A 13,143-nucleotide genomic window follows, 5' to 3' on the forward strand; every position below is an offset into this window, starting at 1 on the left:
GTTACATTTGTTTGCCACATTACAACCCCATATCGGCAGCATGGTGGCACAGTAGTTGGCGTGTTGCCTCATGGTGCCGAAGACCCGGGTCACTGTCCTTGTGGAGTTTGCACATTCTACAAGTGTCTGGGTTGGTCTCACACCCCACAACCCAAAAGATGTGCAGGGTGGGTGAATTGGCCACACTAACTTGCCCCTTATTTGGAAAAAAATGAATTGGGTACTCTAAATTTATTTTTAAAAATTACAACCACTTATCTATATTACACAGTAAGAAGTCTTACAACACCAGGTTAAAGTCCAACAGGTTTGTTTCAAACACGAGCTTTCGGAGCACGGCTCCTTCTTCAGGTGAATGGAAAGGCTTGTTCCAGAAATGTTTATATAGACACAGTCAGAGATGCCCCGGAATGCGAGCACCTGCAGGCAATCAAATCATCAAAGATGCAGAGAGAGAGGTAACTCCAGGTTAAAGAGGTGTGAATTGTCCCAAGCCAGTTCAGTCGGTAGGCCTCTATATTACAACAATCAGTACACTTCTGTGTGGTGTTTTGAAACATCCTGCCGTTGTGAAAGGCATTATATCAATGCAAGCATTTTCAGTGCTGAATTAACTGGTGGAAATAAGTGCAAACTCAAGCCCAATCTACCCACCCTCCCAATTATGCTACATCCGCAAACATACTTTGCAGAGTAGGACTTACCTAATTGGGCCCAAAGGGGGTTATATGGGTTTGACTTCGATAGCATATCCACACTTCGCGAGGAATGTTTTTCCAAGAAAATCTTAATAGGTGGTTGACCATTTGGCATTACTGTTGGGACCCAGGCAAGATGATTTGTGAGGACAGCAGTAATCAGGGCTGGCAGAAACCTGATTAAAGACAAGAAACAAAATTGAGCAATTCAGACAGGTCACATATATTAATTCTACTTTCAAATGGAATTTGTACATTAAACAGTAAGTCCATTTTTTTTGTCTCAGAGCAAAGAGGAAATGCACAACTGAGGTACAAATGATGGCATTACAGTAGAGGGATAGAGGTTCAAACCCCAATTTACCAAGTTCCCTATTTTAGTCTAGGACATTCTGTGGTCCCAAGAACTCCTACAAATACTTACATACTGCCTAGCAAGCTACTCAGGTCAGACTGCCATTGAAAATTATAATAAAATTGGGTGGACCATCTGGCATCGACCAAGGCAATAGATTCAGACAAAATATTATTGACTAGGCTAACCCAGCCTAGTCAATATTATCCGGTGATCTGTGCCAGAATTAGGAGGGCTGCCCATCAGATTACTTGTCTGACAATCATACTCAAAGAATCACACTTTTAGCCAATGTCCTAGACATTTCCATAACATCCCTGGGTATGCCCAGTTTCACTGGCAAGACGGACTCACCAGAGATGCAAGTCAGGAAGAAGTGGCCCTGATATTCTTCACGATTGACTCCAGGCCCCATGAAGTCTCATGGCATCAGATAAAATTTTCAAGGAAATGTCCTACGAATTAACACCTAGCCCCATCACACAGCTAATAAAATCAGTACTCCTCCATCTTGAATAGCACTTCGAGGCAACATTGACAGTGACAAGGGCACTCTGGCAGTGGGGGAGGTGTCTTAAATTTTTAATCACCAAGGTGGCGTGGTGCACCATTATTGACCGAGTTGCCGGATTCCTAAAGTACATATCTGCGGCCTGCAGCAGATAGCGAGAACACCAAGAGGGAAAAACCACCTTGGCCTCATCCTTGCCTGTCCTCTTTCGCAGATGAATCTGTCCATGACAGCATGGATGGGAATGACCACAGTAGGGTCTTTGCAGAGATAAAGTCCCCTCTTCACATCAAGGATTACTTCCATTGCATTGCATGACACCACCATTGTGCGAACTGGGATAAATATAGAACAGATCTAGCAAATTAAAACTGGGGATCAATGAGACGGTATCAGCAGAATTGTATTCAACCACAATCTGTAACCTCAAGGCCTGGAATATCCCCCACTCGATCATTACCAGCAAGCCAGTGGACATCACTTTGTTCAATGAGGACTGCAGAAGAGCATGCCACAAGCAGGAGCAGGCATACCTAAAAGTGAGCTGTCAATCTGGTGAAGATACGATACAGGACTACATGCATGCTAAACAGCAGGAGCAGCATGCGATAGGCAGAGCTAAGCAATCCACACCAGCAGATCAATTCAAAGCGCTGCAGTCCTGTCACATCCAGTCACGAATGGTGATGGGACAACCAAAATAATTAACAGGAGTCATCGTCTCCATTAACATCCCCAATGAAGACAAAACCCAGTATGTGAATAAAAATACAAAGCTGAAACATTTGCATCCACCTTCAGCCAGAACTATCAAATTAGTGGTCTGTCATGACCAACCCGAAGTCCCCAGCATCACAGATGCCAAACTCAGTAATTTACATACAGTTATTTAAGGCACAGAAGGAGGCCATTTGACTCATCGAGTCGAGGCAATTTGGTTCATTCCAAGTGATATCAAGAACTGGCTGAAGACACTGGTTGCAGTAAAGGATATTGGCTGTGACAACATCCCAACGGTAGTGCTGGAAATGTGTTTTACAACTAGTCGTGCCTGAGCCAAGCTGTTCAGATACAGCGGCAAGACTGGAATCTACCTGACAGTGGAAAATTGCCAAGATATTTCATGTCCACAAAAAACAGGACAAATCCAGTCTGGCCAATTACTGTCCCATCAGTACATAGGATCAAAAGAACATAGGACTTGGAGCACGAGTAAGCCATTTGGCCTTTTGAACCTGCTCTGCCATTCAATAAGGTTGTGGCTGATCTAGTTGTGGTCTCAACTCCACCTTCCTGACTGGCCCCACCATAACCCTAGACTCCCTTGTCTATCAAAAATATTTCTAACTAAGTCTCAAGTAAATTCAATGTCCCAACCCCAATGCTTCCTGGGAAAGAAGATTGTACATGCTAAAGATCATCAAGTAAAAATGTATCCTTTCATCTCTGTTTAAAACGGTGTCTCCTAGTCTCCCCTACTTGAGGAAACATCTTCCTGGTATCCACCCTATCAAGACCCTCAGGATCTTGTATGCTTCATTAAGATCACCACTCAATCTTCTAAACACCAATGGGTATAGGTCCAAACTGTTCCACTTTTATTCATAAGATACACCCTCACCCCAGGAATTAGTTTGAGTGAATTTTCTGGAGTCTACACTCAATCACCAGCAAAGTGATGGAAAGGGTTGTCAACAGGACTATCAAGCAGCATTGAACACGCCAATGTTCAGTTTGGGTTCCTCAGGATTACTTGGCTCCAGACCTAATTACAACCTTGGTCCAAACATAGACAAGAAAATTTAATTTCAGGGGTGTGGTGAAAGTGACTGCCCCTGACATCAGGGGAGCATTTAATCAAGTGTGGCATCAAGATGTCATAGTAAAATTGAAATCAGTGGGAATCTGGAGAAAACTCTCCACTAGCTAGCTATACTTAGTACAGGTTATTGGTTCTGGTTATTCAAGGTTAATCATCTCAAGGCCGAGACATTGTTACTTGCAGGAGCTCCTCAAGGTAGTGTCCTAGGTCCAACCATCTTCACTGCTTTATCAATGATCTTTCCTCCAACACAAGGTCAGGCATGGGAACATTTGGTAGTGATTTCAGCGTTCTCTCCATTCATCTTCGCACGGATTGAAACAGTCCATGACCACGCAGCAAGATCTGAACAACATTTAGGTTTGGGCTCATAAATTGCAAAGATTTGTGCCACTAGATGTCAGGCAATGACCATCCCCAAGAAGAAAACGTCTAACAATCAGGCCTTGATATTCAACGGTATAACTATTGTTGAATCCCACATCATTGACATTCTTATAGTCACCATGGATGAGAAACGTAACTGTGCCAGCCACATAAACGCGGTGGCCAACTGGTATGAGTGACTCACCTCCATACTTCCAAAGCCGTTCCACCATTTGCAATGCTCAAGTCAGGAGTGTGATGGAATGCTCTTCATCTGCTTGGATGAGTACAGCTTAAAAACTCAAGAAACTTAATATCCAGGACAAAGCTGTCCGTCAGACTGACCCTATCTGCTACCAGCAGATGTGGCTGCAGTGTTTCAAAGAACAAAGAACAATACAGCACAGGAACAGGCCCTTTGGCCCTCCAAGCCTGCTTCGGCCATGGCACCTGACTAAACTAAAATCAAATGCACTTACGGAGTCCGTATCCTGCCATTCCCACTCTATTCATATATTTGTCCAGATGCCCCTTAAATGCCCCCATCGTACCTGCTCCCACCATCTTCCCAGGCAGCGCGTTCCATATATTTACCACCTTCGGTGTAAGAAACTTGCCTCGCACATCTGTTCTAAACTTTTCCCCACGCACTTTAAACCTATGTCCCCTAGTACTAGACTCTCCTGCCCTAGGAATGATCATTTGACTATCCACTCTGTCCATGCCACTCAATCTTATAGACCTCTATCAGGTCACCTCTCAACCTCCGTCATTCCAGGGAGAACAGACTGAATTTATTTAACCTTTCCTCATAGCTAATGCCCTCCATACCAGGCACTTCCTAGTAAATCTCTCCAAAGCATCCACATCTTTCTGGTAGTATGGGGACCAGAATTGTACACAGTATTCCAAATGAGGCCTAACTAAGGTTCTGTACAGCTGCAACATGACTTGCAAATTTTTATATTCAATGCTCTGACTGATGAAGGCCAGCATGCCATATGCGTTCTTGACCACCTTATCCACATACATTGCCACTTTGTGATCGGTGGACATGCACACCCAGATTTCTCTGCCCATCAGTACTTGCAACAGTTCTACCATTTATTGTGTTGGCTCTGAGTGTTGGTTTTACTTTCGCTTTTGAGTTTGAACTGGTTTTGTTCTGTACAGGTTGAATGAAGGCTTTTTCTCTATATGCATTTTAAAAGCAGTTTCCAGACTGCTTGATAACTTGAAAAGAAATAACTGCTTTCTGGAAGAAATTCAAACCTGCTGTTTTGGAAAGGAAACAGGAGCATCCATACCAGGTCTCGAGTGCTGTGGGCTGGGCCGCACCTTTGAAAAGGGATTTTCTGGTTTATGGGAACTTGTTATTAGATTGGAACAGCTAAAGGGGGAATTCATTAAGGGTTATACATAGAGCAGTGTAGCTGTGTGGGGTATTTACGTTGGATAAAAATGCTTACTGTGTGTTTTTATAAAAATGGTAACTAAATTTGTAGAACAAACTTTGTTTCTGATTAAAAGGCTCAAGGCCTCTGTTGAATAACACCTGAAAGGCAGGCCTTTCATCGTAACCAAAATCAATGAACAGTTGTACGTCAGGTGAACTCCATGATATACATTGGAGCTTTCTAAACCCTGGCCATAACAAACTGCAACTCCACCAATTTTTGTGTCGTCTGCAAACTTACTAATCAGACCAGCTACATTTTCTTCCAAATCATTTATATACACCACAAACAACAAAGGCCCCAGAACTGATCCCTGTGGAATTTCGCTAGTCACTGTCCTCCATTCAGAAAAGCACCCTTCTACTGCTACTGCCTTCTGTGCCCGAGCCAGTTCTGTTTCCAACTTGACAGCTCGCCTCTGATCCCCTGCGACTTCACCTTTTGTACCAGTCTACCATGAGGTACCTTGTCAAAGTTTCCTATCTACAAGGTGCATTACAGCAATTCTCCAAGACTTCTTCAATAGAAACCTCCAGATTTGTGATCTCTGCCAAGGACAAGGGCACTGGATCATCATCCCCTCCAGATTTCTTTCCAACTCACACACTGTTATGAGTTGGAAATATATTGCTGAACCTTCAGCATCACTGGGTCAAAATCTTGGAACTACCTTCCTCACAGAAGTATGGGAGTACCTTCACCACATGCACTGCAGCAGTTGAAGAAGGGAACTCATCGCCACCTTCGCAAGGGCAATTAGCGATTGATAGCAAATGGTGGTCTTGACAGCGACACTTGTATCACACGAATGAATAAATAAAATTTCTGCCCGAATGTCTGAAAGACAGGGTCAGCAATGCAAATTAAATAGTGAGATTGTGAGATCCAGAAAGAAATTTTAATTCTTGTATAGACACAGTAAATCACCAAATACAGAAATTACATTTTTGGGATCGTCAGCATCTCATGTTCACCCAAACGAACTAAATCCGATGACTTGTGGACCAGCCAGATCCTGTCATGCACTCCAGTTTGAAAACCAATGCTCCAAGGAGCCACTCCCACATGAAGTCCATGCGCTCACCAACAAGAAGGAAGACTTCTTCCCTGGGTTGTTGGATACCTCATTGATTATCTTGAAAACAGGTCACCCCTCCAGGTGCTGGAGTCAAGTTCTTCCGCTCACCCAAAAGGTGGCAAGGGGGCAGGGTGGATAGAAGAGAGGAGGGGAATCGTGGTCATCATAAAGTTAACAAAAATCAATTGTTACCCAGTATAATAAAGTAAAGAGAATAATTATTCACATTTGTGTAACACAAATCTGTATTTTTAGGCATCAATAATGAACACTGGAAGATTCAAATTAATCCTTGCAAATCACAGAATTGTTACAGACAGGGGGCCATTCAGCATCATGTTCTGCACTGGCTCTCCAAACAAGCTATTAATTTAGTGCTATTTTCTCACCTTCTCCCCATAGCCCTGCACATTCTTCCTTTTCAGATAACTGTTTAATTTCCTTTTGAACCTACCTCCACATACTCTCAGCCTTACATTCCATACCTCGACCATTTGCCACGTGAAAAAGCTTTTCCTTATATCACTTTTGCTTCTTTTACCAATTACTTTAAATCTTTGCCCTCTCCTTCTCATGAGTGGGAACAGTTTGTCCCTATCTACTCTGTCCAGATCCCGCATGATTTTGAATACCTCTATCAAGTCTCCTCTCAGCTTTCTTTACTCCAAGGAAAATAGTCCCAATTTTCTAATCCATCTTCGTAACTGAAGTTCCTCATCATAGAATCCTTACAGTGCAGAAGGAGGCCACCCGCCCTATCGAGTTTGCACCAACACTCCGAAAGTGCTCCCTACCGAGGCCCAATCCCCTGCCCTATCCCTGTAGCTCCAGCTAATCTTTGGACACTTAGGGGAAATTTAGCATGGCCAATCCACCTAATTTGTGCATTTTTGTACAGCCCTGGAACCATTTTTGTGAATCCTATATGATGAGTCCCTAAACCTACTGACTCTGAAGAATCTGGGGGACTTTCACAGCAAGAATTGAAAATTAAAATGTATGTGTTATTATCTCCTTTTGTCTCCTTACAGTCAGGTTAAAAGTAGCAAGAAAAGTAGCAAACAAAGGTGCTTCTAACTCCTGTCCGCAAAAAGGGTATGAAAAGTAAATCCTTGAGGGTTGGAAACTCTTTTGAACTCAAAAGAGAACATGTAAGATTTTTACTTTCTCTCGTGATTTTTCCTGCTTTATTCTTTGGTTGAAAAGGGGAAAGCAGGTAAGAGATAAACTCTTCGTCCTTTGCAAGTGCAATTTTATATTCCACCACTGGATGGTGCACAAGGGGCATTCGACGGCATCAGACTATTTTTGCCTCTTTGCCCACTGAAAATTATCTGACCCTCACTTTATGCCTCCCCCATTATAAGGTGAAGTGCAGTGGATCGGATCTCTGCCCATTATTACATATTCTAATAAAGGTTGTTTTAAAAAGCAAAATTGAACTTTCCTCCAGGCAACTAAATATTGAAACAAATCAAAAGTAAGAGAAAGAAAATCTGACCAACAATATTTAAGCAGTTGATGGATTACTGATTTCACCTGCTTCTTTCTTGCAAACACTACACAATAATTGTGAAATAAAAATGCTGGAAATACTCAGCGGATTAACCAGCATCTGTGGAGAAAGACACGCAGTTAACGCTTCAAATCGGCGACCATTCCCCGGTACATAGTTATTTTTCTCCTTCCCAGCTTGCGAACATCCCCCTCAATACTCAACTGGTTCTTTGATGTTTGTTCCATGAGTAAAGCAAACTCCTTCATAAACTGTTGGCAAAGCAGGTTTTTTTCAGGTGTTCCAGACATCATGGTTAACCATACAGGTTCTACAATCCTTGGCATTATGTAAAGATTATGTATCGCAGTCCTAATTTTGGGAAACGGGAGGGGGAAAAGAGGAACAAAGATCAATTTTCTTTGGGATCTGAGCAAAGCAATTTTTCTTCAGAAAATACACCCTTCTGCTTTAGTTGTGTCGGCATCAGACAAATAAGTGTATTCAGCCAACAATTAAATGGGCAGTGCTGACTAAAACATTCTGAAATGGTCATGCTGATAATGGAAATTTTCAAATGAAAATTATCTAAAGATGGGTCTTGAAGATGTTTGATGGGGCTGCGACTGGTTCCTTGGGCAGCTTGTTCCAGTGTGGGACACCCATTGGAATCACTTATCGTGAGCTGTCCTGCCCAATGTCTTCTAATGTTACCCAAGTGTACAATATATTGGAAGTATTTGTTGTGCTTAGAGGAGCTGATTATATTTCATAGCAAGCAATGTACAACCTGCTATTCTTAACGGTTTTTGGCATAAGCTGAAACTGATATATGCTCCCCTGGCAGTTATCAAATTCCACTGGCAGTGAGCCAGCAGACATGTGACTGGCAGAATGGAAAGCTGCATCTCAAACATTTTAAAGTCTTTAATCCAAAAAAAAACTCACTGGAAAAAGTCAGCACAGCTGTGGCAATTCTCTTAAGCGGTTTCAAATTGAAAACACGTAATAATTTTTTCCCGTTGATAAACATAATAACGCAACAAAAATACAGGAAGTGAAAGGATCTTCCACTCAAGTATAAACTCCTCTGCTACAGTAGCTTGTCCAGATGACAAAGCTCAGCATCTGACCGAAGACCAAGATACATATTTTTTTATGCACCTCATGCAGAATTCAAAGAAAGCCTTCCAGCTAAAACAAAGTTGGTTGAAAGTTGCAAAGGACTGCAGCAATTCATTGCTGGCAATGCTATTTATAGCCAAGGTAATAACTTACACGTGGGATCTGAGGAGGCTGTGACAGTGGTAAGGTAATCTCTGATTGAAGGACAAAACCCCGAATATGCCCTCAACCAAAGTGTCTGCGCTTAATTAACATAGGCAGATACTGAAGTATCTCATTCGGTGCTGTTTTAAGAATATTCCATTGCAGATGCATGCTATGTGGTAGATCCTGTGAAGGATTCTTCAGAAGAAGCCACTGACTATGGCGTGTTCATTTTTCCTGTAGATGTTGGGTGTTTTTAATCCTAATAATTACAACTACAATAACTACACTCAGTTGATCTGCGGCCATTATATCCACCTCGATTTAGCTGTTACGTGAGACTTTTGAACAAAACTCTATTTCTGGTTTGTGAAGCTGCCCTCAATTGAATAAATATCGCACCACGCATATAGTACAAAAAGACATACTTCACCTCAGACTACTCTTGATACATCAGCAGCAGCTACAAAATGACAGTAAGAAAACCCTGGCAGCAGCTGACCGGTTAAATATCCTGGGTGGCAAATCACATGCAACCCAAGGAATTGTTGAAGGGGTAGCGAATGCAAAGAGTAAGAGGGAACATTAACTTCAAATAAACACATCATGGCCATTTTGTACCTTATAAATTCTTCAAGGGAAAAGCAACAGTGTGTTTGGGCAATATTGCTAGAGGATTCAGTTTACCACCATCGAGGAGGCCAAACACCAGAATTCATCATGCCATTCACAATTTAATTTGTATTTTATCCACATGATAATTTTTTTGGGTAGATAAACAAGATACTAGGTGTGGAATATTATGCCAACACTATAAACATTCTTTTGTAAAAAAAATATTTTTATTCTCCTTTTTCACATTTTCCCCCAAATTTACACCCACCAACAATGAACAATAATCAGTAACGAATGCAATATCAATCCCCAGATCAATAATAATCCCATCCTCCCACCAAACCCCCGAACAGCAACCCACATGATAACATAAACAAAAAGGAATCACCCATCATCACCATTGGCACATACAGTCCCCTCCCCGCAACCCCCCCCCCCCCCAACAAATGCTCGATGCAATCCAATTCTCGAAAGTGCATAATGACTAACACCCATGAAAATGAATGAATGAAAATCACTTATTGTCACGTGTAGGCTTCAAATGAAGTTACTGTGAAAAGCCCCTAGTCGCCACATTCCGGTGCCTGTTCGGGGAAGCTGGTACGGGAATTGAACCGTGCTGCTGAATCCCTCCATCTTTCCCCTCAGTTCAAATTTGACCTTCTCAAGAGTCAGGAATTCCAGCAGGTCCACCCGCCACGCCAGGCCACAGGGTGGAGAGGTTGATCTCCAGCCCAATAGGATCCGCCTTTGGGCAATCAATGAGGCGAAGGCTACAACATCTGCCTCCGCACCCGTTTCCAACCTCAGCTGGTCCGACACCCTGAATATGGCCTCCGGAGGGCCCGGGTCCAATTTCATGTGCACCACTTTAGAGATTACCCCAAAAACCTCCTTCCAGTAAACCTCCAACTTTGGACCGGACCAAAACCTATGAACCCGGTTCTCCCCCCCCCCCCCCCCGCAATGTTCACACACATTTCTACCCCCTCAAAGAGCCGACTCATCCTCAACCTTGTGAGGTGCGCTCTATATACCTCCTTCAGTTGTATCAGCCCCAACCTTGCACACGAGGTGGAGGCATTCACTCTCCGGAGCACCTCACACCAGAACCCCTCCTCCATACCCTCTCCCACTCTTCCTCCCACTTTGCTTTGATCCCTTCCAGCGGTGCCTTCTCCTCTCCCAAAATAGCCCCGTAAACCACCGACACTACCCCCTTCTCCAGTCCCCCGCCACAGCACCTACTATAAGCATTCTTACGTGGAATATTTCACCACCACTGCAATTGCTTTGGCCACATGCTAAAATAAAACACTGATTTGACAAATAACCATGATGTGTCATTCCAATATATTGCCATTGGATAAATAGGCAGACATGCAATTTACATAAACAAGAGGTCAAGGGTCACATCAGAGGGCAATAAAGATTTAAAAATGAATGTTTTCAGCATTACGAGGCATTTTACAACCAATTACAGTGTGATGCTGGCAATCTGCGAGGCATTCTTAAACAATAAAGGCTTAAAAAATACATTTCCACTGTATATAAACATCAAAATGGTCACCTGAATTCATTTAAAGCATCTCCAATTTTATAGTGACCCAGAATACGTTGGTTTGTCTCAGAAATTCTATTTCTCATTTTCATCGCCTAAAAAGAACAAGAATATAAACTGTGTTCAGCAGGTGCGCCCAAACATGCAAAATTCCTGTTAGTTCTAAGGAAGGTTATGGCTTTATTCCCGATTACAAAAGTTCCAGAAAAGCCTGCTTACATGGTTTTCATTGATTTTCTAAGTAGAGATTTCTGCAGCTCCTGAAGAAGCTAGAGACAAGGGAATACATTCCCAAATTTTGGGATTTCAACCAGATCCTAGGTCTATGAAAGGGTAAGATGTTACGGACGAAAAGTGACTAGAATCAACAGACTTCCTTAAGTGCAGAAGGAAGCCATTCGGCCCATCGAATCAGCACCATCCTTCTGAAAGAGCACTCCACCTTATCCCAACAACCCCTTAATCTAGCCTAAGGACAATTATCATGTCCAATCCACCTAACGTGCACATCTGTGGACTGTGGGGGGAAAACCGGAGCACCCGGAGAAATCCACGCAGACATGGGGAGAACGTACAAACATCCACATGAAGCTGGAATTGAACCCGGGTCCCTGCTGTAGCGGGGCAGCAGTGCTAACCACTGTGCCACCCCACTACATTTAGTTAATTATTGCCGAGTCTTCTTAGGACACTTGAGACATGGTAAACCATGACATAAATTGTGGCATTCATTCAGTCGGCTGTGACAGTGGTATGTTGAGAAGTGGCAAAGGATATTTTGGACTTGTCTTTCTCCAATGCAAGATAGGTTTCTGGTGTATTAGACAGAAATCCAAATAGTCTTTTTCTACTGATCAGAATTCTCAAGTATGGACTTCCGGTTGCGGTGATACGGAGCTAAGCCGCACGTTCGGTAGCTCACGCTATTTTTGGTCTTTTGGGCTCTTTTAAGGGCCTGTAACGGTGCTGGTTGGACTTTTTCCCGTGTGGGAACACATCCACTGTGCTTATCTGCCGGTGGACGGACTGGACCAGGAGCGGAGCGGTCAGAAAATCGGCTTTGGAGCAGAGAAAGGTGCGAGGCAGGAAAAACAAGATGGCGGCTGGTGGGGAACCGGCAGCGTGGCAGCAGTGGGCGCAGGAGCTGCTTCAGAGAGCTGAAGGGTGAGATCCTGGAGCCGTTTAAGGCCTCGCTGGACAAGCTCATGGCGACTCAGACGGCTCAGGGTGCAGAGATCCGAGAGCTACGGCAAAAGGCCTCGGAGAGCGAGGACGAACTCCTAGGCCTGGCAGTGAAGGTGCAGTAGCACGAGGCGCTCCACAAGAAATGGCTAGCGAGGATGGAGGAGATGGAGAACCGCTCCCGTCGGAAGAACCTGCGGATCCTGGGCACTGGAGTGCTGAGCTTGTGGCATTTGAGTGCTACAGTGAGAGTTTGGTGACTGAGGGAGTGCTGAGCTTGTGGCATTTGAGTGCTACAGTGAGAGTTTGGTGACTGAGGGAGTTAGGTGAGGAGGGAGTAAGGTGCTCCTTACATTTCATTTCCTATATTTATCAAAGAACGTGAAGGGAGCCAGGAGTTTAGAGTACAGCTGACTGGAAGTAGAGTCGGAGGGCGGAGGTCCAGTTGGTCCAAGGGGCAGCTAATTCTGTAAAGTAAGAGGGGCTGGAGGCTAGAGCAGTTGCATGCTCCTCCTGTAGGATGTGGGTGGTGAGGGAAACCACTGGTGTCCCCGCTGACTATACCTGCGGGAAGTGCACCCATCTCCAGCTCCTCAGAGACCGTGCTAAGGTACTGGAGCTGGAGCTGGATGAACTTCGGATCATCCGGGAGGCAGAGGGGGTTATAGAGAAGAGTTACAGGGAGGTAGCCACACCAAAGGTACTGGACAAGAGTAGCTGGGTTACAGTCAGGG

The 13,143-nt window shown here is 43.8% G+C and overlaps 1 protein-coding gene across 6 annotated transcripts in view; it reads right to left on the reverse strand.

Annotated features, from left to right (window-relative positions):
* fnip1 (folliculin interacting protein 1) overlaps positions 1 to 13,143 on the reverse strand; it is a 151,283-nt gene that overhangs the window by 34,967 nt on the left and 103,173 nt on the right. For all 6 annotated transcript variants that reach the window (XM_038795933.1, XM_038795932.1, XM_038795934.1 and 3 more), the window contains 3 exons: positions 11,237 to 11,322; positions 8,008 to 8,154; positions 705 to 874 (listed from right to left, as the gene is read on the reverse strand). In XM_038795933.1, coding sequence (XP_038651861.1) covers positions 705 to 874; positions 8,008 to 8,154; positions 11,237 to 11,322 — 403 coding nt within the window. The remainder of the gene's footprint in view (positions 1 to 704; positions 875 to 8,007; positions 8,155 to 11,236; positions 11,323 to 13,143) is intronic.

Source organism: Scyliorhinus canicula, chromosome 4, assembly GCF_902713615.1.
Source record: "Scyliorhinus canicula chromosome 4, sScyCan1.1, whole genome shotgun sequence".
In the NCBI taxonomy this organism is placed as follows: domain Eukaryota; kingdom Metazoa; phylum Chordata; class Chondrichthyes; order Carcharhiniformes; family Scyliorhinidae; genus Scyliorhinus; species Scyliorhinus canicula.